Source organism: Podarcis pityusensis, assembly GCF_964106645.2.
Source record: "Podarcis pityusensis genome assembly, chromosome: 1".
In the NCBI taxonomy this organism is placed as follows: domain Eukaryota; kingdom Metazoa; phylum Chordata; class Lepidosauria; order Squamata; family Lacertidae; genus Podarcis; species Podarcis pityusensis.
This window is the reverse complement of record NC_138028.1, coordinates 71,903,413-71,928,624: the sequence shown is the minus strand read 5'-3', so window position 1 is coordinate 71,928,624 and position 25,212 is coordinate 71,903,413. Positions and strand designations below refer to the sequence as shown.

Here is a 25,212-nt window from a genome sequence, read left to right as displayed (position 1 = left end):
GCTGACAGGCTGTAAGTCCCAGACTCTTGAGTAATAGAAATATTTGGGTTTTTTTGTCTTACCAAGATGGAGAATAGGCACTTCTAGATATGTCTGGCATCTCACGCTACAGCTTGTGGGCATGAATGTAGTAGTTGGCTCAGGATTTCCTTCAACTGCAGGCTGAACATCACGCCTGTTTTCATCCCTTTCTAGCCTAGGGAACCCAGGACTAGAACTGTGATTTGCAACCTGACAGCCCGCTCCACTGAACATACCTCCAGGCTAGCCCTTCTTGTTCTCTTAATTAACTTTCCCCCTTTATTTTCTTTCTTTATGTCTTGTTAATATCTCTACACAAATATAAGTAAAACCTGCCAGTACTAACTAGCTTCTGGTCTGGAGACAAAGAAGGGGGAGCGTATAGCACTTCAGCTGTTCCTGCAGATTCTTTTACTCTCTGAGCAGTGATTAATATCCGGGCTTAAGTCGAATTTTTAAACAAAACCTGGGGAACCAGGGGAAAAAATGGAAAGAGCAAATACACAGGCTAATGCTGTGCCCTGAGGTGAACAAAATACATTTTCAACAAGCCAAGCATAGCAATGAAATCTATTCTACAGTGAAATTAATAATTACCAAAAAGATTTGCTAGTGTTATTGTTGTATTCTTGGAGAAGATATGAGTATCATGCTTAAAAAAACATGGGAAGGTGTGCATCAAAACCCTTGAACTAAAACTGGTCTCTAATTCTTAATATGAAATCTTCCCAAGTGTCCCTTGTGTGTAGAACTGAAATGCAGCTTTGAGATGACAGCAGCTTTAAAGGTTGCAATACTGAGGCTGGGAAGTGTGGGTCAGGGAATATCTGTTTTCAGTTAAGGATGGGCACCTGTTTTTTCCATGTAGTCCTGCTGTAATGAAGTGCTAACAGTAAAACTTGCATTGCCTTCTCACAAGACTTAAGTGATTGGTGCATCATGCTCAGTACTCGCTCAGTTCTCTCTCTCTCTCTCTCTCTCTCTCTCTCTCTCTCTCTCTCTCTCTCCCTCCAAAGGCAAGGTTTGTTTGAATCCCACACTGTGATTGAATCAATGTAATAGACACCGAGTTTGAAGCTGTACATTCAAATACATGCCGATATATCTTACATAATGATGCTGGCCACAGACATCGTTCTGCATTTGTTTATGTCTGTTATGGATTCCCCTCATTATCCGTGCTTTTTGAGGGATTCCCCATGGATTCAGCCCATTTATTGCATACTTTTAAAATATATATATATATATATATATATATGCCAAATGCAGCATTGTGAGTGGCACTTCCTGGGTTAGCATTCAAATCCAACAGTGATTATTACAAATAAGATTAAATTAAAAAATAATTATTTTGTAAAAAGTTTCATGGGAAATAGGGCAATATGGGAGGAAAGTGAATGATGATTGATGCATTTGGACGCTAACTCAGTTTCAGTCCCTCCCAATTATGCATTGCTCTTTCTGTGAAAATTTTCTGTTTGGTAACTTGTGCTGTTGTTCCAGTACCTAGGAAATACACACATGATTTCCTGGTTTGAAAGAGAACGTGAAGTTTTTGTTAGTGAATGCTACTCTATGCACATATGCGCACAACTTACAGTAGTGTTAATTTGGGTTGGAATGTTTACACCACACAAGCATGAGTGAAGTATATAGAGACCTCAAATATGGTTAGGAGCATGGGTTACACTATTCAGATTGTCACAGAGGAGCCTGTTCTAGATCACAGTATTTGCAGCAATGTGTGTAGAATCTTCTGCTACCCTCTCAGTTTCCTGGATGCCATCTGTATTAAGAGATATTTAAAAAAATAAATTCATGCAAAAAGCATGATGGTTTTTTATTTTAAAAAGTTATGGTTTTTAAAATCTCCAGTTATTAAGATAATGGTTAACTTTTTCTGTTGCCTGGTACAAAACAAATAAATCTTACAGCCTGAGAACATAAGTATCATTGAACCTCATAGCTTTAAAAAATGCAATGGATATTTTCCAGGAGGGAGCATGCTTTGCTGTGTAAAGGGAGCTAGTGTAACAAGAAGTCATCTATTCTTGATTTCTTTAGACAGCTAGAGCTTTGTGCCTTCACTAGTTTCTATGTTTTAAGAGCTTGCTCTGTGTAGCAGAAATAATACAATAAATGGGTTTAACCACATTTGTCTCAGCTAGACATTCTGCTTTGTCAAAGATTGCTGGTACAACATAAACAAATTATGTGTTTGTAGTGCTTTTCAATGAAAGCCTATCTAACAGTGGAGATTGTGTTTCAGCAGCTGTAGATTTAATCTCCTACCTGTCAGTTAAAACAGGCATTTCCTGAGCAGATAAGACCTGGCTGTAGTAGTGGGGAAATAGTCACAGCTGGACAAAGGTTCATTGTTACTGACAAATAATTCTAAATAGATGTGACTGCGTATTTCATCATGGAAACCTACAGTCAGAAATTGTTGCATAGGAACTGAGTCGTTATTACTGTTTGGGCAAGCTAGAGAATGTGTATAGGAGAAGAGTACCATGGTTTCCATTCTGGAATGATTGACAGGAAAAGCAGTCAGTCACTTTGTAAACAATGGCACAGCAGCATAGGTGTCACTGCGTATCTAACTACTAAACTAATGATCAGAATATTACTGATTGTGTAGGCACAACTGTCTGCGTCCACAAGCTGATGCAGGAAGTGCAACATGTCAGCAGACAGGTTGTACTATTCCAGACAGAACTGATGTAGGGAAGAAAGACTGTACTTGCACTTCTGTTGCAATATTGCAAACAGAGACAATGAATGTCACAGTTCAGATAACAATATTTCTGAAGTTTTTGCAGTGACACACTTGAGATCAGTGTCTGGGTTTCCAATGGAGTACTGATTCCTTGCAGCCATGCTTAAGCTATGTTGACCTCAATGATGCTACAGTGGAAAAGAAGTCCAATAGTGGTGTGTGGATTAGCCCTAGATCTGGAGCCATCCTATATTCTCTTATGTAGAACGTGGGACCACTTGTAATCTTACTTCCTGTTTAACTTTTCACACATCCACACACCCCTTCAAAGATCTTGTAGATCTGCCTTATATAATAATATAATAATTTATTATTTATACCCCGCCCATCTGGCTGGGTTTCCCCAGCCACTCTGGGCGGCTTCCAACCGATTACTAAAAACAATACAGCCTTGGGATGTAAGTTCTTTTGTATGTCATTCCCAAGCTTCCATTGCTGGCTTCCACATTCCCCTTCTTGCACTTAATTTTATGGTTTCTACCATGATCATTATGCCTATGAATATTATAGGAACCGATCTGGAAAACTGAGTTTCCATAGGTGTTGACCACTTTGTGTGATGCAAGAGAGTGCATGGGAACAAATGATGGGGAAAAAAATAGTATTCACATGAGAGCTGTGAAAATAATTGTTTTTTTATTTTCATAGCACTACATTGCAGTAAAGGTTTCATGGTAATGTTGTTACACTGTTCTCTTTGAAGAATACTGTAATTGCTTAGGGACCAATATTTTATTGAAAAAGATATTGGCACCCTGTTCTTAAATACATTTACTTGGCAGTTAGTCACAGTGATTTCAGAGGAATCATTTTTTTTAACCAACTTTTTTTTTATTTGAAAATTCTAAAAACCTTAAAGTGGTGTACAAATGATTTTTTAAAAAATCATACAATACAAAACAATATACAACAGCATAAAATACAATCCTATGGCTTCACTCTGAAAATACTTCGTTGAACAAGAAAGTTTTCAGCATATGCCAAACCCATAAAATGGTCAGAGTGTGCTTTATTTCCAAGGGGAGAATAGTGTGGTGGTACCTTCCATGTGGAGCAAAGATGGATTTCAGGAGCATCTTGCAGCACTAGGAGAGCCTCTTCAGATGATCTCAGTGACCAGACAGGTCTATAAGGAATAAGGTGGCCTCTAAAGTAACCTGCTCTCAACTTGTTTAGGACTTTGTATACTAATCAAGTTAAACTTCTTCCAATCACATATTGGCAGCCAGTGCAGCCTCTTTAACCCCAATGCTACCTGTTGGTCCACAAGCAACCTAGCTGCTATATTCTGCACCAGCAGTAGCTTCCATAAGAAGGAAACAATGTGGATGACACCAGCATCACATGCCCAAGACAGGAGTTGCACTGGGGTTGCAAGGAAGTATGCAATTTGTTTAGCCCATGTGTCTCTGTTGTCCAGAATCTAGATGTTACTGGAAATAGGAAACCATAGATACCAGGGTATGTGTTTCCTTTGAGACAGTGAGCCACAGCAGAGACTGTGGTGTCTCTGTGATATATGGTTTATTTGCACATACAACCTGAGCCTGGATGAAGATGAGTGCAGAGCATTCACATCCCAAGAGGGTCCTGTTCCTTCCATTGCTGCAGACTCTGATTCAAAGAGACCCCAAACAATGTGTCTGACCCTCTCTGTAGCATAAAACAGACAGCCCTCATTGTGCTCTCCAGCTTGAAAAACCGGCCTTTTCATCGCCCACTGCAATTCTGCCCCTCCCTCCTGAAACTCTGACCTTTTGTTTCTGCTAACTATCTCTTACCTCAGGGAGGGGATTTCCCCATTTTTTTGTCCAGCCCAGAGAGTCTTTGTTAACGGCGTTCTTAATGGGTCATCACTCATTTTTGGTGCTCTTTTAATGGTCCATCTCTCCAGGAGATTACGGTACTTCATCAGCCAGCCTGTCTTATTTTTTTTTAACATGGCTTATATTTTAACATTTTAACATTATGGCACCTTCTCTTAATACTCCAATATTGATTAACTTCTAACATTTTCTAGGAAGTATGAGTACCTTGCACCCACAAACTCTGGCACCCAAAACCTATAACAATATGCAGGTTTGGGTACTAAATGTGTATATTTAGATATGTTTTGTTACAATCAGGATTTGATAAATATGTTTAGGGCTGAAGTATTTGTTTAGGACTGACTTCTCTCTCTCTTAATATTACATATATATGTTACTGATATATGGGGAATTTTCCTTTACATTAACAAAATATAATTAGATTTACCCTCCCATTTCCCTCAGAGCTATTGGCAGAGGTTCAAGGCAAGATCTTGGGGTGGGGTGGAGCAACCCACGTAAACTTAGATAATCTGTAATGCTATAAAATAGAAACCTTGTGTTTTGTGTGAGTACACCATACATGACCATTGTTTAAAAAACAAATGTCAGTAAGAATTTAAAGAAAACATGGAGAGAGAGAGGGGGAGATTTGTTGTTTGGTTGTGTGGGATGGGGTAAGGAGGACATATGAACTGCAGGTTTTAGTGTTATCCCAAAGTTAGGCCATTCATTACCTAAATTGACCTTATTAACATGTAGAACTAATGTGTTTGAATATGAACACTGCATGAAAATATGTGCCCTTAGTATTTTTACGTACTTCCGATGAACAAGGCAGAGTGGAAACATGAAACATATACCTCTTCACTAGTCTTATGGGATATTTGAATTAATGGACTTGTTCTGTCTTCTGTCATGGCAGAGTGACCACTGACTGTGAAAATTTGCATAATAGTCAACTTTTCTCTCTTGTAGCCATAAACTGTTTCGTTCTGCTTAAAAAGTGAGACTCTTTTAGCTCTCCTGACTTTTTCAGAAGTTGTAGTAACCGAGATTTGCTGTTATGCTTTAACCAAACAAATGCACACATGGGGATAACAATATGCTGAGTTTATGCAGATTTTACAACACGAATCTGAATAAAATGCCCACTAATAGACCCATAAGGAGTAATAAACACACATGAATTTTCCTTAGTTGCACTTTAAAGTGATTTTAACATACTACTAGACCTTAACAATAATATTTAATTGACAAGATTATGCATTTGTATGGATTGAGAAGGTGGTAGATCTCTAATTCCAAATGAGCCATAAATTCACTTTTGCATAACATGTTTTATTAATTTTTTTATAGCTGAGACATCTTCCTTCCCTCCTAGTGACTCTTTCATGAAAGCGTAGACAGTTTAAAGTTATTTAATTAGTCATTTTTCATTCTTTTAGCATTATAAAATAGGATTTAGATGTCTTTTTGTTCCCGTATTATACTATATGACTAAATGTATAGCTACAAACTGATCACAACAGTAGACAGGCAGTAAAAATATGGATTTACATCAAGTATAAGTGAAGAAAGAAGCAAAGGGGATACATATTGATGAACCAGCTCCACACTACTCATCTCATTATAGGCTTGTTGGTAATCTAGGTGCATAATTTAGCCTGACACAATCAGATGACCATTTCATCATAAATTTGTCATAAACTATGAGCGCAGTAATGTAACACACCCTAATTGGATTGTAGACTGGAACTAATAACAGTACATGTAGATTGTATTTTAAAGTGTGCAGGGCTTTCCCAACATTTAGGGAATTTGTTGGCTGTACATTTGCTGTATGTGTGTATACTAACATCTAACTATCTATAGCTGGCTTTGCTCTATATATACACAAGGAACTTCTGAATCAAACTAGCCCTGCATGTCTGTGTATACTTCTTTTTATTCTTTACAGGCAAAGAATAAGGTTCTCATATTAAAATGTCAAATATAGGGCAATACAGTGCAATAATGTTTGGTAGAGTTTTGTAAAGCTGTAGTAAGACATCCCTTATGTCTTTATAGAGTGGCTCTGGCCTTTAGTAGGGAACTTTTGACAGTTTTCTGAATCAGAGCTAGTGCAAACTATAATATTGTTCACTAAGTTGTTTAAATTATCCAAAATAAATTACCTTTTACCATACTTCCTTACAAAAATAGGAAATATTACTCAGAGATAATTTATTTATTTATTTTAAATTACAGCATGTATAACAAATTTGTGTATCAACAAATAAACATGAACCATAAATCAATACACATCTGTGCACATCTTAAAAGATGGATATACAGTGCATACGGAATATTAAAGCATATGTTACTAATGTGATGGACACTTGCCAGTTCTTTAGTGCTGTTAAAAGTGCCTGAATCTAAGCAGACTGAATCTACTGCTTGGTGATGGGATGATATAAAACTTTTTTTCCTTTTTGATGGATACAAAGCCACTCCAAGGTGTTGGAGGGTTATACCATTATTACAAAATGTTATATGATTTAAGCCATAACTGTTTGTGGAACTGAGAAAGGCCGGCACTTGCAAAGACCACAGCTAAATACACAAAGCAGTAACAGAACCCTAAATTTAGCAATCCCCTGAAACTAAAATCTGAGGCAACAGCAGAATTAGACAAAGCCTTTAAAAAATCCTTTGTTTTCAACAGTCTTCAACTGTGGTTACTTTAACTGACAATTTGTTTTGTGAATTGGGAGACATCAAGAATTACTTTTCATTGGATCTGTATTTTACAGGGAATGAAATCAGAACTTCTTGTAGTTTCTCTTCTGTAGCTGAGTGACAGGCATTAAACAAAGAGGATTGTTCAGATTTCAGTAGTTATTTTCAATCATGTTAGAAAAAAGAAAGTTAAATCTTCATGAAAGAGAAAATGAGTCCCCTTGAGTGTCACTCTGTTTGCACATTAGCACATAGCAAGGTCTTTGCCAAGTTGCTCTCTGACTGACTGCTGCAGATGCTCTTTCTCAAGTATTCAGAGTCAGATCTTTAGTGCAAGTCTTCAGGGACAAACAATAGCACCTGTTCCTCACAAGATATCAGGCTAGTTAGTCCATTCATGTATCTTTAATGAAGCTCCAGGGCAGATGGCAAAAATAAAAAGGCACCATCATCAAGTTAGCAAAGGAGACAGAAAGAAAGAGGTGTTGGTGCAACATTATATTGCTTTTCTGAAGAGGAAGAAAAGAGAGTCCAGAGTTTTTCTTTGGCATCTGCTGGTGTCATGATTTTTCAGAAAGACTCAAGGAACAGAGAAGCAATTAACCTTTTTGAGAATTTATATGACTTAATGAAGCTGGCTATCCTCACCCTGCTAGATCAACGAGCATAAAACACTAAGGGCTACATCTTCAATGTTTGCTTCCAGCATACCCAGAGAGAATGCCAGTCGCTTAGTTCAAATTATCATCACTGTGTATGCTATTTTATTTTATTTTTTTTAAAAGGGAGGGCACATTTTACTCCATAGTGCATACCTTATGCCTTTTGTCCTGTGTAGGGATTCTTGTTCTCACTACACACCTTATACATTTGTCCTGGTGCTCCGATATACACTTGTTTCTGGTTTACTCAGAAAAAAGGGGACACTAAGTCTTGTCTGCTTCTACTGTGCCACATTATCTGGATATTAGAGGATTTGAGAACATCCACACTTAAAGTATGAAGGTTTGTGGAAGCTTCATTCCCACAATCTCTTTGTAAGCTTCAAGCCCTTGTGACTGCAAATCAGAAAAGCACATGGCGGTTTCACTTTCCTTGCCCTCCACCTTATTTTTTACCATATTATGGGTCCCCCATCAAAGGTATTCTGTGCTTCTCACTGTGCTTCCAGTCCTACTTGAATACAGTGGTACCTCGGTTTAAGTATTTAATTCGTTCCGGAGGTCTGTACTTAACCTGAAACTGTTCTTAACCTGAAGCACCGCTTTAGCTAATGGGGTCTCCCGCTGCCGCCATGCCGCTGGAGCATGATTTCTGTTCTCAACCTGAAGCAAAGTTCTTAACCTGAAGCACTATTTCTGGGTTAGCGGAGTCTGTAACCTGAAGCGTATATAACCTGAAGCGTATGTAACCCAAGGTACCACTGTAGTCGTTTCCAGAGGGTGCTGCTTGAGGAGTGCTCTTCAGCCCTGTGGAGCCTTCAATGTGGAGTTGCTCAGGGTTCAGTTTTATCCCCTATGCTGTTTAACTTCTACATGAAACCACTGAGTGGAGTCATCTGGAGTTTTAGAGTATGTTGGCAGCAATATGCTGAGGACACACAGCTCTACTTTCCCTTTACATCTGCAGGTGTAGCAGTAGATGTGATGGACCATTGTTTTGCTTCAGTAACAGACTGGATGAGAGCCAACAATCTGAAGCTCAATCCCAATAAGACTGAGGCACTGTTAGTTGGTGGTTACCTAGACTGGATGGGTGCAAGGTTGCCTGCTCTTGATGGGGTTTCACTCCCTCTGAAGGAGCAGGTACACAGCTTGTGGGTACTTGTGGATCTTTCCTGTCACTTGAGGCTCAGGTGGCTTCAGTAGCATGGAGTGTCTTCAGTCAGCTTTGGCTGGTGGCCCAGCTGCACCCCTATCTGGACAGGGATAACCTAACTTCTGTTGTCTATGCTCTGGTAAACTCTAGGTTAGATTGCTGCAACATATTATACATGGGGGTGCCTCTGAAGGCAGTTTGGAAACTTCAGCTAGTGCAGAATTCAGTGGCCAGGTGGCTCACCGGGGCAAGATGGTTTGAGCATATTGTACCAATCCTGGCCTGACTTCACTGGCTGCCAATTAGTTTCCAGGCCTAATTCAGAGTGCTGGTTTAGAGCCTTAAACAGCTCAGAATTGCAATGCTTGCCAGTCCCCATATGAAGTGACCCAGACCCTGTGATCACCATCTGAAGTCCTTCTTTGTGTGCCTTCTCCATGAGAGGCCTGGAGGGCAGCAACATGATAATGGGTCTTTTCTGTGGTGGCTCCCCGTTTGTGGAATGCTCTCCCCAGGGATGCTTGCCTGGAGGCTTTGTAGCATATCTTTAGGTGCCAGGCAAAAACATTCTTCTTCTCCCAGGCCTTTGGCTAATTAAACAATCTATGTCCTTTTAAACTGTTGGAGGGGTATTGTCTTCATTTGTATGTACAGTGGTTACAGACACTTCAGGTTACAGACTCCGCTAACCCAGAAATAGAACCTTGGGTTAAGAACTTTGCTTCAGGATGAGAAAAGAAATCACGCAGCAGCAGCACAGCGGTAGCAGGAGGCCCCATTAGCTAAAGTGGTACCTCAGATTAAGAACCGCTCCAGGTTAAGAACAGACGTCCAGAACGAATTAAGTTCTTAACCTGAGGTACCACTGTAGTATGTATTTTTTTGTTTTTATATTGTGAATGGCCCTGTAATCTTTGGATGAAGGGCAGTATGTATGTATGGATGGATGGATGGATGCATACATAGATAGATAGGCCACCATACGTATAGCTATCACATTGGTAAGGGCTAGTCCCTTATTGCCCTGAGATATCCTAGTTTTCCATTTTTTAGAGAGAATATAAATTAATAAATAAAAAATACCAGATCTACACATGAATAGATCTTCTCTGAAATTTTAGCATAAATAAACTACCATGTCAGTGATCTGAAATAGTAATGGGGGGGGGGGCACTCACAGTATGACTACCATGTCACACAATATGTTTCACTGGATGATATTATAGACAGAGGGGGGGAAATCAAATATATTTGAGTAGCAACCCAGCCCCTTCTATAACATCTAATTTTGCTTTTAATGTACAGTTGTCATAAATCATGCACACCAGAGGAACAAACTTCAGTCACTTCCAGAAATGGCCACTGCTGCTTCCTTCTCAAGTAAATGCGGTTGTTTTTTGGCTTTTGTCTGCACCATCTGGCCATAGTCTACATGGCTATTGTGATAGATGACTTCAAGTTTACTTTTTACTACTTTGATTCCAGGAGTTGTGGATGACTCTGGATCAGTTTGATTCAACATCCACTCTAAAAGCACTCAAAATTATTGTGAAACTCATTTTATTTAGTTCCTAACTGATGGTGTACCGCCGCCATTAGACACTGACATTGTTTTTGCTTGTTTATTCAACGGCCTACAGGAACAATTATCATGCAACCAACTTGGTAGTGTATAAAAAGTTGATACTGGACACAGGGGGATCGACTTCAATTTAACCATGTTAAATTTGTCGCTAACATGGAGAAACTGGGCTTACGTCAGCTAAAATAAAAGAAATGGCTGCTCATAGCTAGTTTCTTTCACGCCCCAGTGCCATGGCAGTAATTGCACAAAGACCTTTTTATTATAAGTTGATTTTCCTGAGAAATGGATTCCGAAAAATACTGTAAAGTGTTTATGTTTTGCTTGACCTTTATTAACCTACATCTTAGGGCTTTTCCCCCAGAGAAGAGTTGTTGGTAAATTAGCTCTCTTAGAAGCGCACACACAGTAGCCTTTCTGGTCTGCATCAGATGTTGGGAGAGGAACATGGATATGACAAGAAAATTTGGCACTATTTAAACAGTGTCATAGGTCAACATATGGATTTTTACCACTAAAAAAGTTTTGTAGGAATTAAATCCCAACAAAAAGCCATTGAAGTTTATTTTTAATAGAATTTGAAACCACTCATTTGCAACAAGAGAAGGGGTTGAAATTATTTTCTGATTATAAAACAATTCATTTTTATATTTTTTTGTAATCATCGGCAAAATCCTTGCATTAGTTCTGAGTAAGCCAACAGAAAAAAGAAACATGGCATTTCATTGGATCCAGCCATCTTTTGGCATAGTTGTCATGATCCAGGTATCTGGAGAAATAAAGCTGAATATTAAAATCTCCTGATTCCCACCTCTCTAGTTCTGTTTGCCCAAATATAAAGCCTGATAAGTATCTGAATAATTTTCTGCTTCTGTATTTTTACTTTATTTCAACGTTTTGGCTTTTGATACATTTATGAAGGTCATATGAAATTTAATGCAGTGGGATTTATTCTAAAATGGTCAATTCCACACAATAAATATCAGGCTTTATGATAGTGTTTAAAGCTATAAACTGGATAGACAAGCAAAATATTAGTTTAATTGAAAGCCAAGAATTTTGGTTTCATTTAAAGAGGTACTGAAATTTTGTTAGTCTTTTGAAAACATTGAATTATTTGCCGTATAGGTTCAGTAGGTTGAATTTTTAAAAAGTGCTTGAATTTTGCACTTGAACGTAACATCATTTTAGAAACAAATGAAACTATAAAGTACAGAAGCAGGATAAAAAACAAAAAGGAGAGTGAGAGAAATCTTCTTTTAGAGCAGGCCCAGATTTAAGCAAAACTTAGTAGAACAAAAAAAAGTACAGGTTGTTGCACCTTTGACATTGAGGGAGAACAAAGCTACTATGGCTTTGATGTGACAATGTGAAATTGGCAAGGATTATGGTTAGGAGAAGGTTTGGTTGGACTCTGTGAATGCAGGCACACTATCAGTGCTGGAGAGTTATCTGTCAGGACAAATTTGTGCTATTTCTGATCAGAGACTGTCTTCTGTTTAGCAGGTTCAGGGTCACATGCCTCCGCTCATGATCCCAATTTTTCCACACGACCAGCGGACATTGGCAGCGGCTGCTGCAGCCCAGCAGGGATTCCTTTTCCCCCCAGGAATAACTTACAAGCCAGGTAAGTTGACAGGGTTGTGAAGCTATTTAACATGTTACGATATTAGCCATGGCTACTCCTTGTAATCTGCCTGGTATGGACAGTGATATGTAAAAGCTGGGGGATTTAAGCTGGGGGAAGGGGTGGGGAGGAAAGGAAATATGTGGATTTCTTTTGCAAGTCTAGATGAAAACTTCTTCCAGAGAGAACCAGGGAATTGGCTTCTCAGGGCCATATTTATTTTACTTCTGTATACCACAAAATTATTTCCTTTGAATTTATTGACTTTCTTCTCTGCCAATTTGTGAGAGTAGCCTGGCTCTTTATGAGGTTACATATATATCTTTTTAAGGCCCTTTTATCATCAGAATATATATATACACATACTAGTGTTTTGTGCAAGCCGTCTTTATAATTAGAGATAAAAAGTAAAGGTAGGTATGATTTAATTTGTGTATTTCAATTGGGCAGCAATTTATACGATTTCCATCTAAATAACAGAGGTTTCAGCAGTTCAGCTACAATCATCAATTCAGGCTTGTAACAGGTCATGCAACTTCGCAGTGAGAGATGTTTGGAGATGATTCAGCAAATATTATGATTTCTTTCTTTATTCCTTTGAGTTTACTGTGCTCCTGGGGAATTCAATTAGGGATATAATGGTTTGAAGCTACTTTCAGAGTCTCCTTGTAAACAGGACTTTAAATGTTTAAAGCCACATTAGCAAAGAAACTCAGGGTAAGGATATTTAAGTAAATAAAAATCAACCTTATTTTCATGTGTATATTCCTTGTAAACCTACATCTCAGCCAGAAGCAGCATCTTCATTTTTCTAATTAATCTCACCCCCTCTAATTAATATTAAACAACAAAATGGTTACAGCATTTCCTTTGAATGTTAGAAGCAAAATTTTCATTTGGAATCTGCTACTGCTGTTAATGGGAATGTTGCAGTGGCTTTCAGAAAAAGGTGGGATCGGTTCTGAAACAAAACCGTATGTTTTAGAATGTAAACTGCATATTAAATGTAATCCAAGTTAAATATAAACTCTTTTCAAGTAAGTTTAGTAAGATATTGTGCCAAATAACACTGCAGAAATTATTTCCATTTGTTCTGCTCTGCTCTGTCTTGGTAGTTTCTTAAAAATACATTTACGGAAAACGGATTTTTAGATGCTAAGTGTCAGAATTGGACTGGAATGGCTAGAATCTAGCCCTCCACTCAGTCATTGACTGATTTGTGATCTGGGATACATACTTTGCCTTAACTTTCCCCAATTAATCTGTGAAACGATGATGTCCTCATGTGAGCGAGAAACATTGTCCTTTTATGTACTAAACATGTTGAAACCAGTCTAACTATTGGCAATGTGAACAACCTAGCTATATAAGAAGATAAGAAAACTGGTACAGTCCCTGCTTGTAGGTGTTATTTTAAGGGATGTTGTAGATGTAGTTCTCTCCCCTCCAGGTTTGCACATCAGGCATCATGCAAGGGCATTACGGGGAGTCGCAGGTTTGTGCATGCCTCTCATATTTCCTTCTAGCCTTGACTTTTTTGGACAGTGCAAGTTGAGTCACCTACATGGGACACAAGAAGTGGCCTTTTGCTGGGTCACACTCCTTACCTCTAGGGGCTCAAGGAGGCGTTCAGCTAACAGGTCCCATTACTGCCCTGAGCAAAGACTACACTTGCACAACAGGACTTGCCTTCCTCCCCTCCCCCACGTCCCAGAAATTGATTCAGGAGGGGTCAGGAGAACACCAGGGACAGCAAGAGCAGGAGAGGGGAGATCATTCTGTCCTGCAAGCCGAAATTCTTGCGCTGATGCAACGCTATATACTCCCTCAGGAAGGAATCTTTCATGTCACATGCATCTGAGCCTTAAAAAAACAAAAACGGGAGAGATCAGGGACTGAAGCTGGGACCTTCTGCATGCCAACAATGTCTTCTACCTCCTCCCTTGTGTCACAGCTATTAGAGATTATAGGGTCCCAAGCTAGCAAATATCAATCATGAATGTGATAACAGATTTCTTAAAATTAGCTAGCATACTTCTCAAGATTGTATAATATAATTTTCCAGCAAGCAAGTACTAATTGAGAAATCTGGGCTGCATAGATCACCTAATTAATTTTTATAGGTACTCCTTTTGGTATATATAGCATATACCAGATTAATTAAAACTTTAAGATGCTGTGTAATTCAAATTACTGTTGTCTGCTGACCCACATACACTTGACAATTCTCTCAGGACACCCTACTATAGAAGTTGGATCATATTTAAATTAGATACATAAAGTAGAGCTATTACAAAGCCAACAATTATTTGCATGGATCGAGCAATTACTCTTGATTACTTTGACTCCTTCATATCATGAAAAAAGTACTATGAATGGTTTGAGATCTTTGGCAAATATGAAGACATGCTAGTTGACTGTTAATTTAGTCAAGCATGGGGGAAATGTTACTGGGTAGGAAATATGAAAGCTGGTCTAAGTGTTATGGCTAAGAAAGTGAGCAGTGAGCCAGCAAGTCCCTGATTCAAATCTCATCTAATTTATGAGCTCACTAGTTTCCTTAGGCAAACCACTATTTCTCACTGTGAACTGTTTTCTCTGCTATATGCAGATAATAACATTGATCTACTTTACATAGTTGTTGTGAGGATTTCTTAGGTAATGCAGGTGATGTCCTATAGCTATGTTGTTTTTGTGAATTTATACTTGCAATGTTCAAGTTCCAGAAGTGGCTAGTATCATGATTTAGGGTCCTCCCTACTCCCATAGCCTCTTTCTTTTGTGCCATGCTGTGACTAAGGGAAAGTAGCAGGAGAATGTTGTTGTGCTCATATTCTCCTTATGGGCTTCCCATTTGCATCTGGCTAACTGCTGTGGAAACAGGATACAGGACTAGACAGAACTTTGGTACGATCCTGCAGGGTTCTTGACATACACAGTCTTAACATTCTTAATAGTTTCAGTTGTTCAGATTATATGTCAAAAGCAAAACAAAAACCAAGGTATTTTGTGTTGCCATACTTTTTATTTTGAGGCCTTGTTTTGCTTAGTTTAGAAAAGGTGTCCTTCACTTCCTGATTAAAGGATGTGCATAAGAATTAACTACAAAAATGGTTAAATCAGAACATCTGCATAACTCAGATTTACCATCTTGGCTGTTCTTTTTGCAAAACTAGATCTGAGCTAACAACTCTATTATACTGTTATTTTTATTATGTCAGAAGCAAGCTATAAAGCACTGAGAGCTATAGATCAAATCCCTTGCTTTTTATTCTAGGAAGGGTTGTGCAATTCTTTAGCAATTTACATTAATTAGCATTAACATTGTTTTGTCAAATACACTGGAAGGGAAACTGATCAGTTTTCAAAGTGGTTGAGCATGTAGCGAACAGCTGTGGTCAATTGGACTTCTTGACCCGCGCACACAGAGCAACAAACATTTGTGCAGAATCATCGGAAGTCATGGTCTATACACGAATTTCCAACTATTTCAGAGAATGAAAGGTGCCTTCCATGTAGGAAAATGAAAATGTATGGAGCAGCCCTTAATGCTCAAAACCAGGAAACATTGCTTTGCTCTGGATTTAGAACAATGTGTTTCTAGTATGTGCTGCGGCTGCCCACAATTGTTTAAAGAGCACTGGCCAGTTTGAAATCTGAAACAGAAGTTGGTAAATCATTCTGGGACTTAATAAGCACCTATGTATATATAAACAATAGAAGCACCAATATAAATAGGCAAAGCCGGGGAGCTGAGAAGGATAGTTTTCAAAACAAGGATGACTGGGGATTTGTTCCCCCCACCCCGTTCCTTGAGCCATTCTCCCAGTAATCAAGACTAGTACACACCTATGCCTTCAAAGGACCTGTTCTGACTTGTTTTGTCTACCTTCATAAAATTAAAGAAGAATAGGTCCTCACGCAAGCATTCCAAATCCAGAAACAAATTTGAAAAAAATTGCTACAACATGTTGAGTGATAGATTGCCAAGACAGCTACCAATAAGATCCTTGATCTATTTTGCATGTGTCTGTGTGTGTGTGTGTGTGGTGTGCGTGCTTGGAAAATTAAAAGTGGAAATATGCATCTTCTGCAATTAAAAATGTAAAACTTTCACCATCTCTCTCCTTTGTCCCCGGCTCCTGGCCCCTGCCTCTCCCCACAAGGAACCTGTCCCTGCTTTAGTTCTACTCCTGTCAGCAAAACATTCCATTCGTATGAAGTGTCATGCTTTGTTCTCTGGATAATGCTATTATATAATGCAGTAGGATTACGTTAACCATATACAGTTCACTTTAAAATGCTTCCATTTAATCCTAGAAGGGACACTTCATGATTTGGGGAGTTGGGGAGAGAGAAACATAGGAATGGGTGTGTGTGTCATAAGTAAAAGGGAAAGCCATAGCCATCAGGTGATTCAGAGAACACTATAGGGTGTGGTATAGACACTAATAAATTAACTTTCAGGTAGGGGGGTGTGTGTGTGTGTGTGTGTGTGTGTGTGTGTGTATGTGTGTGTGTATGTGTGTGTATATATATATCCATGGAAGCATGACAGCTGTGAAAAAGGAGTGCTACAGGGAATTCTTTTAGGGTTTGATTTTTATTTTTTTTAAATGTTTGACATGGAAAATGTTTTAGTACAAATAAAGCAACTACTCTTGAATTTACAAAAGGGGGAAATAGTGACAGGGTTGCTGCATGGAACGGGGATAAATAATTCATAATATTTAAAGAAAGAATGCCTTGGAAATGTTCAGCAATGCAGTCCATGCTTGTGCTTGAATGCTTATTTCTCTCCTATTTAAAGCATCATTTATTCAATATCTTTGTGATGACTTCTTTTTTTTAAAGTCTGTTTACCAAAGAAACATTATTTAACTTTTTGATGAGGATACTCTGTATTCAGATAATTTTGTTTAGCCTTCAAAGAAGATAAGCAGAATTATCTAACCATAGAGAGACAAGAGTTTTATACTTTAAGAAAGCAATTTAGTTATTTAAAAAACAACATCAGGCCTCTGCAAACTAAAATCAACCTCATAGAAAGGGGGAAAATAAGATCAGATTTTATGAATGTTACTCCATAGGACACCAGCACAATGTAGGTTAGCAAAGGCATTGTAGCAGTGCTCCATATGCAATCAGAAGCCAATTGTTAGTGGACTGTGTACAAGCACATACTGTGCTCAATGGTCTGATGAGGTATTATGGATATGATGCAGAGAGACATTGTGGATTAGAACTTCACAATTTGTTTAAAAAGTGAAAGCAACTTAACATTTACACTGAGCTTATCTGAGTCCTGTGGCGCTTTGGGTGGTAAGCAGAGGGAGGGTGCTTTATGAGGATTTCGGAGGCTTGGGAATTGAGGTGTTATGTGTGTAGGGGGAAACTTGCCATTCCCTGACTGCATTGTTTTGTATCCCTTCTACACCACACCTACCTTATTACATTCTAAATGTAATATAGAGTTGATGCAAAGCAGCTTGGTTATTATAAATGTAAAAAATGTACAGAGGAGCAGCTTATTAAAACATAGCCTAGAGATAGTACATAACACTGACTTTAAATAAGAAGCTGAAGTGATACTCTATTAAAGCATGGTTATTGTGTAATTTATCAATCACTGTCTTTTTTTTTAATTGCAAGTTCATTTTTTAACCTCCCCTCCTCCCCCTCTCCCATTCTGCTTTCTACTTTGCAAAAGTGTGCTAAAATGGCATGGGGGGTGGATGGGGTGGCTACAGACACTGTCTAGTTGTGGTGATAATCTGAAAAGATACCATATATAGGTAACCATATTCACATAGGCAGCAAGCAGCCTCTTTTTTTCTGGGCTTCTTATTTTAGCAGTAATTTTATAAATACCCTGGAATTGCAATATTACCTATGATTGTATTCTTATAAACATTAGGGATTCTGTAGGTTTGTGTCTAGTGCTTACTGTTTATATAAGATGTAAAATGTTGATAGATGTATTCCAACCCATATTCCATCATCAATATGCATGGTACTTTACAGAGTCTCATGACAAAAATGACAGTTCCCTGGCCCAATGACCTCATAATCTAAATTTCAACAGTGGAGGTGGAAACAAAGGGAGTGCAGAGGATAGGGAACATGGCTGGAAATGCGTGTTGACAAATATGAATGTGAACAAACCCATCTATGCAATTAAAGTATGATTATCCAAACAGCTTAATTTCAATGCTCAGTAGTGACTTGTGAATGTATTCTGTTGCCAATATGTGGAGTAGATAATGACTTTGGGGCTAATTCAGTGTTTGATCAGAGCACTGACCCATCTTAGAGGTGAAGTAGGGAACCCAGGCTGAGATGAAATTTCTCAGAAACATTTTTTTCCTGAACGTTCGGCACCTTCTTTTCGTGTCAACCACCATGTCTTCCCCACTGTGCCCTGGAATGATACTAGGTCTATAGAATTGTGCAGAATGATGGCCAGGCTGGCCATGAAGTTGCTGCTGCATTTACATCGGCCTAAACAAAGGGAAAAGGCTGTGCTACGACCACTACTTCTTGTGAGCAACTCCCCTAAAACACGGTTGGAGAACTTCTCCCTGCCGCTGGGAGAAATTCAGTGAACCAGTCCTCTCAATTCCCCCACCTACAAATAGACTGGCGAATTTTGAGAAGCCGTTTATGCACAGCTCTTAAAAACCCCCAAAGCCCAACCTTTACCTAGGAGAAGATGGAGGCAGCTGAATCAATACATGTTCCAACCAATATTTAGAGCATTTTTATCCACTGGGGATCCTGGGATTTGAAGTTGAATCCCAGGTGGGAAAATACACTTTAGTATAGTGAGAGCATGCTCTTCCTCTGCCTTCCTTCCTGCTGTTCTCCTGCTTGTGGAGTAGGAGAGGAGACAGAGAACCAGGGGTAGGGTGCTTGCTGAGGGAATGCTGTGCTCTTAGTCATTTGAGCCCCCCTGCTTCAAAAATTCATTCCCTCCATAATGCATGAGTAGTCACAAAATTAATTCACAGTGTTCTGCATATTCCTTGATTTCATGGGAGATGGTTACTTTAAGAACAGTAAGCAGATAATTAGGCCTTGCTTTCATTTTGTTGAGAAATTATCTAGGGTTCTTCTGCACATTGCTGGGCACATCTTTTCCCTTTTGCCCTGAAGGATACATGAAGATCACGAATTAATGATAAAGGAAGACTGGTAACAGGGGTGCTCTTGAAATAGTGCTACCTGAGTGTGAGACACCAGGAATGGGATTGCAGTGGTCTTGGGAGAGACGATCCTGAAAGAGATTCAGTGCCACCTTGCAGAGTCCAATCCGTAATTCACACTGAATATGTGTGTCTGACCACATTCTCACTGCCCCAGTGATATGGGAGGAAAAGAGCTCAGGATCTGCTGCTGTTTTGTTCTTGTTTCTCTGTCCATGGGATATCCATCAAGGTTACTTCAGAGCAATTTATTGAAATCAGACCATGTCCACTAATTTACCTGTTACCCCAAAGAAGCGCAGCAATTATTTACTTTAAATCTAGAGAAATAGATGCACAGCATCTGACAAGACTGGGCACATAGCACTTTGTGTCGCTTATCACTTGAAACCTATCTTAAATGAACGATTATTTTCCAAAGCAGCTATGCTTTGTGATCCATAATAAGAGCCAGCATGCTTGGGTCTAAGCATTGCATTTTATGTTTTGCCAGTTTGCCTACTAGCAATCTGCTGAGCAGAAGTTCCAAGTTAGAGTTGCAAGTCTGTGCCCAGCAACCCCCTTTTGTTTTTGCAGATGTTTAGGCTTAGAGCAGTGTTGTGGAGCACAGGCCCTGTTCATACTTGTCTGCTGCTATTCTCTGCTCATTGTCTAAACCTGTATGCATTGTTCTTCTCGACAGGTGATAACTATCCTGTGCAGTTCATTCCATCAACAATGGCAGCTGCTGCTGCTTCTGGACTCAGCCCTTTACAGCTCCAGGTATGTGCCAGAACAAAAATATGTGGGCTTGAAGCCAATGCTTTAGTGGAAAACTGCTAACCAGCTGTATGCTAAGTAATGGCTTGAATGTTAAATAATTTTTTAAGCACAGCCCCAGAAGGATTAACACCTTATGTACTTAACATGCTGCAAACAGAACAGCATGCTGTCAGCCTTGATGCTGGGAAATACAGCCAACTTCGTATTTTATAACAATGAAGCTAATACATTTTGGGCAGGATCCTGCTTAAAATAAGCACTTTTTAATCCAGTTGATTTTGGTCAGATAAGTATTATTTGATTCTTCTATTAAAACTAAAGTAATTTTAAAAAGTGCTTAACTTGTGCTAAGCTCTGTACTCTGTATATGTTCTCTGCTTTGAGACTGGGGAAGAAAAAGTATGTAACTATTTACTGGAAGATATATTAATAGCATTTATGTTTCTTAAGCTACTTCTAAGTGTGCCCTGTTTAGCTGTTTTTGCTCATAGTGGGTGTCTGAATAAATGCATTATATTTTTTCTTTGGGGCTTGGTGATGACTGTTTCATAAACTGAACACTTGCAGCTTCTGTATTTATGGAATCTCAGCCTTTCCATGCGTTAAGTTGGTTGGATGCCAGCAGCCATCAGGAGTCTGAGTTTGGTCCCTTGCTAGGTCATTTATTTATTTTTGTCATAGGGGGAACTAAATGTTGTGTGAAAATGATTTACACTCCAATTTATTATATAGCTTTTTAATATTCCCCAAGAAAAGGCACAATAGTGTCAAATAATGAAGCAACAGTCCAAAGCTTACAAGGGGGTGTGTTTAGTCATCACGCTAGAGGTTTACCTCTTGGACATTTAAATGATGTGGCAAATATATCTTATACCAGCCAAAAGAGTAGTAGTGTTAAGTCTCTAGCAGCAAAAGATTGCTGTGGTACCTCAGAGGCAAATAGGTTTATTCAGATATTAGTTTTTGCAGGCAACAGGGTAATTTATGCCACAACGAAATAGTCATTCTGTGGGGTGCAAGGGGATTTTTAAAATCTGCTAATAGTCAGCTGTTCTTCTTCAGGTGATGTCACATAAGGCTACATATGTGGATGGCCAGCCAAATAGGCCACATAGCAGGAAACTCTTCAACAACAGTGCCTAGAACTTGGCCCCCTCACCCCACTTGGCCACAGTATATGGTAACTAAGAGCTGAAAAGAAGAAGCAGGCTGCCTATGTCAGGGGTAACTTTGTGCTGCCCTCCAGCTGTTGTTGGTCTACAACTTCCAACAGCTTCAATCCACATGGACGGTTGTCAGCGATGATGGGAACTGTGGCTCTCCCAATAGAGATTGCCCACCTATGTTGAGGAGATGCCACTGAAGAAATTGGATAACTTGTTAGCTTAAGTTGAGATAGTGGTGTTTGAGATAGGGGAGCTTGTTGCAGCTAGAGGTAGAGACACCTGTGCCTCTTTACCAGCCTTGACTCATCTCTGCCTCTTGGCCTCCTCCATCCTACTCTCCTGATGCAGCTTCAACCTCTGCTCTCTGCCATAGACTCCCCATGCTCACTGAGTCCTGTTTCCTCTTCAGCTGCCAACACCTTCTCCTAGTCTTCTCCCTCCAACCACTCATCCTTGTCCCACCACAAATCCCCTGGCTCTGAGCCTTCTTCTGCTGGGGGTTCCCCAGCTGGTTTCTCCCACCATTTCTCTGTGTCCAACCAATCCATGATACACAATTACTTTCATGTTTTCATAGTAGTAAAGTGGATGAGAGTATATATATTAAGATTTGCCCCCACATTTCAGTTTCTTTGTTGAAAGATTTTTTTATCACAGTGCTTGCGAAGTTTCTGTTTAAATTTTACATTTCCATTGACAGACAGATGACACTACCAATAAACAAATCACTTACATGATGTGTTGGCTTACTCATGAGGCTGTGTCCTACATATTTCAGAGATAATCTAATTGCTTTTTTAGAAGCTAAAGAGATCAGATAATAACTAAAGGCTTGCACTTCAACAAGTACTTCAGAACACTATTATCTGGACCATTTTCTAGAAGTTCTACCAAACCCAATAGTGAAATTCCTGATTGAGACTCTTACGTAATCTGTCTCTCAAACCTTAGGACCTTTAGAGATGGCAAAATATCAGCTTTTTTAAAACACCATTTTATAAGTGTTCCTGAACCATTGATAGTTGTTTTCACATTCACTCTCAGAATCAAAGAGCTTAAGAACATAAGAAGAAGCTGATAAATCAGGCCAATAGCCATCTAGTCTAGTGTCCTGTTCTCACTGTGGCCAACCAGATGCTTGGTTGTGGGGAAACCTGCAAGCAGGACATGACTACAAGAACAGTCTTCCCTTGTGCAGTATTCAAAACATACTGCCTCTGACTGTGGGGGCAGCAAACAGGCATCATGGCTAGTAGCCATTGAGATCCTTGTCCTTCATGAATTTGTCCAGTCTTCTTTTAGCCCATCACTGGCTTTTGTGTGTGAGAGTTCCATACAGATGGTACTTATCTCTCCTGAATCTTCCAACATTCAGCTTCATTGGATCCCCACGAGTTCTAATGTTATGAGCGGGGGAGAAAAACTTTCTCCATGCCTTGCATAATTTTAAAACTTCTATCACGTCACCTCATACTCTTCTTTCCCCTATACTAAGAGTTCCAAAGGCTGCAACCTTACATCCCAGGTGAGTTGTTCTATCCCCTTCATCAATTTGGTTGCCATTTTCTTAACCTTTTACACTCTACAATATTCATTTTGATGTGATGTGATGAGAACTGTACACAGTATGTGTATAATGGCATTAAGATATTCATTTACTAGTGATCCCTAGCATGGAATTTGTCTTTTACACAGCCGCCACACGCTGGGTCAACACTTTCATTGAGCTATTCACTAGGATCTCAAGGTCTCTTTCCTGGTCAGTCACTGCCAGTTCAGACCCATGAGTGTATATATGAACATGCATCACATTACACTTGTCCACATTGAATTGCCCTTGCCATTTTACTCAGTTTGGAGAGGTCCTTTTGGAGCTGTTTTCAATCTCTTTTTGTTTTAACAATGCTGAACAATTTAGCATCATCAGCAGACTTGGCTACCTCACTGTACATCCCATTTATGAACAAGTTTCAAAACCCAGGTCCCAATACCAATCCTTGGGGAATTCCACTTTTCTACATCCCTCCATTTGGAGACCTCTGCATTTAGTCCTACTCTCTGCTTAACCAATTCCTGAGCCACTTCTCATATTCCATGACTGTTAAGCTTACTCAGGAGTCTTTGGTGAAATATTTTTGAAAGTCCAAGTCCATTTGTAAGACATGGCTTGTCCTTGCAGAAGCCATGTTTATCTATATGAAATGTGTGGAAAAATCATGGTATGTGTACAACTTTGCACGATCCCATTCTAGCTACCTTTCTGACATGAGATACTTTCCCAGATGCAGCAGTGCATTTATATAAGAGGTTATGAAAGGACCATACCATGCTTACAAATAATGGTTTAAATCAACCCTCCTTAATACATATTGGCAGATTTTTATGAGAGTGATAGAGAAGGAGCAGAGATACAGCTTGTGCTATTATTCAGTGTTTCCTCTCTTCTTTTCGTCCTCCTCCTATACGAGTCCCTCTTATTTTTTTACCACTGTATTTTTTATATATAAAAAACAAACTTTTTAAATTTGTATAATTTATATTAGTTTTACTCTGGGTACATGTGTGCAGCTGAATGTAAGTCTTCAGGGATTGTTTCCCAGCCTTTCAGCGGACTCATAGCAACCTTGTTCCTGGGAAATCCCATGGCAGCTCAGTAGACACACATCTGTCCTAGAAAGCTTCACTGTATGAAATCTTTTATGAGGCCCCCCTATCATTTCTCCTTCCATTCCCCATAGCAAAACCAGTAAGGCAGCCCTGTATTGGGAAATTTTTATGCCTGATGTTTTACAATTTTTAATATATTCTGTAAGCTGCCCAGAGTGGCTGGGGAAGCCCAGCCAGATGGGCAGGGTATAAATAATAACATTATTATTATTAGTAGTAGTAGTAGTAGTAGTAGTAGTAATGTTCCAGAATACACACACACAAAAAATTTGTTAATAAAGAAGTGGTACAGTTGTATGACAACCACTGGTAAATTATTGAAAGTGATAATGCATTGCAATTATGCTAGCTGGAGTTATTCCTAGACAATGTGATCTTCTGAAGAGAGAGAGAGAGAGAGAGAGAGAGAGAAAGTGTAACAGAAGTGAGAGCAAGCAAGCAAACCTATGGTTCCTACCTTTCCCCTGATGTTTCTTGTATAATTTGTCCTTCAAAGTTTATCGCGTATAACATTAATGAGGCTTGGCAAGTCTTAGCTATGGTTGCAGCTGTGTGCTGGAAGACTGAAGTTTTTATCATCAACTAAATTAAACAACAACAACAAAATACCCATGCAGTATGCTTCTTTAGTCTGTTGCTCTTCTCCTCCCCCAGCCCCCCTTTTCTTACACAAAGTAATGACCTTTTGTTATACCACTGGGTGAAGATCCAAAGTACTGCTGAAGCATTGCAGAGCCTGCCTCAGGGGTGCAGTATTAGCAGAATGAAGGCCAAAGAATGCTATTTTTAGTTGAACAGTTTGGCAGATGGAGGCATGAATACTCATATATCTGAAGGTTGAGGGGGTTTGAACCATTAATTCTGATAATGTATTTAACCCTGGGAACAATCAGAAACTGTAACTCTAAGGTTACAATGCTTTTGACCTTTAGAGAACAGAGGGCACTCAGTACAGTAAACAATATATTACATTTCTACTTATTCTAATTCTCTCACACGTATAAATTTCAGGACTGGGGTTGACATTTGCTTTCCTCAGCTATTTTTGTGCTGGCC

At 39.1% G+C, this 25,212-nt stretch overlaps 1 protein-coding gene across 17 annotated transcripts in view; it reads left to right on the top strand.

The window, feature by feature from the left end:
- Positions 1–25,212, top strand: part of SOX6 (SRY-box transcription factor 6) — a 466,488-nt gene that overhangs the window by 360,285 nt on the left and 80,991 nt on the right. For 16 of the 17 annotated variants that reach the window (XM_080975160.1, XM_080975165.1, XM_080975162.1 and 13 more), the window contains 2 exons: positions 12,233–12,356; positions 20,244–20,323. In XM_080975160.1, coding sequence (XP_080831286.1) covers positions 12,233–12,356; positions 20,244–20,323 — 204 coding nt within the window. The remainder of the gene's footprint in view (positions 1–12,232; positions 12,357–20,243; positions 20,324–25,212) is intronic. The other variant, XM_080975156.1, reaches the window with a different exon arrangement.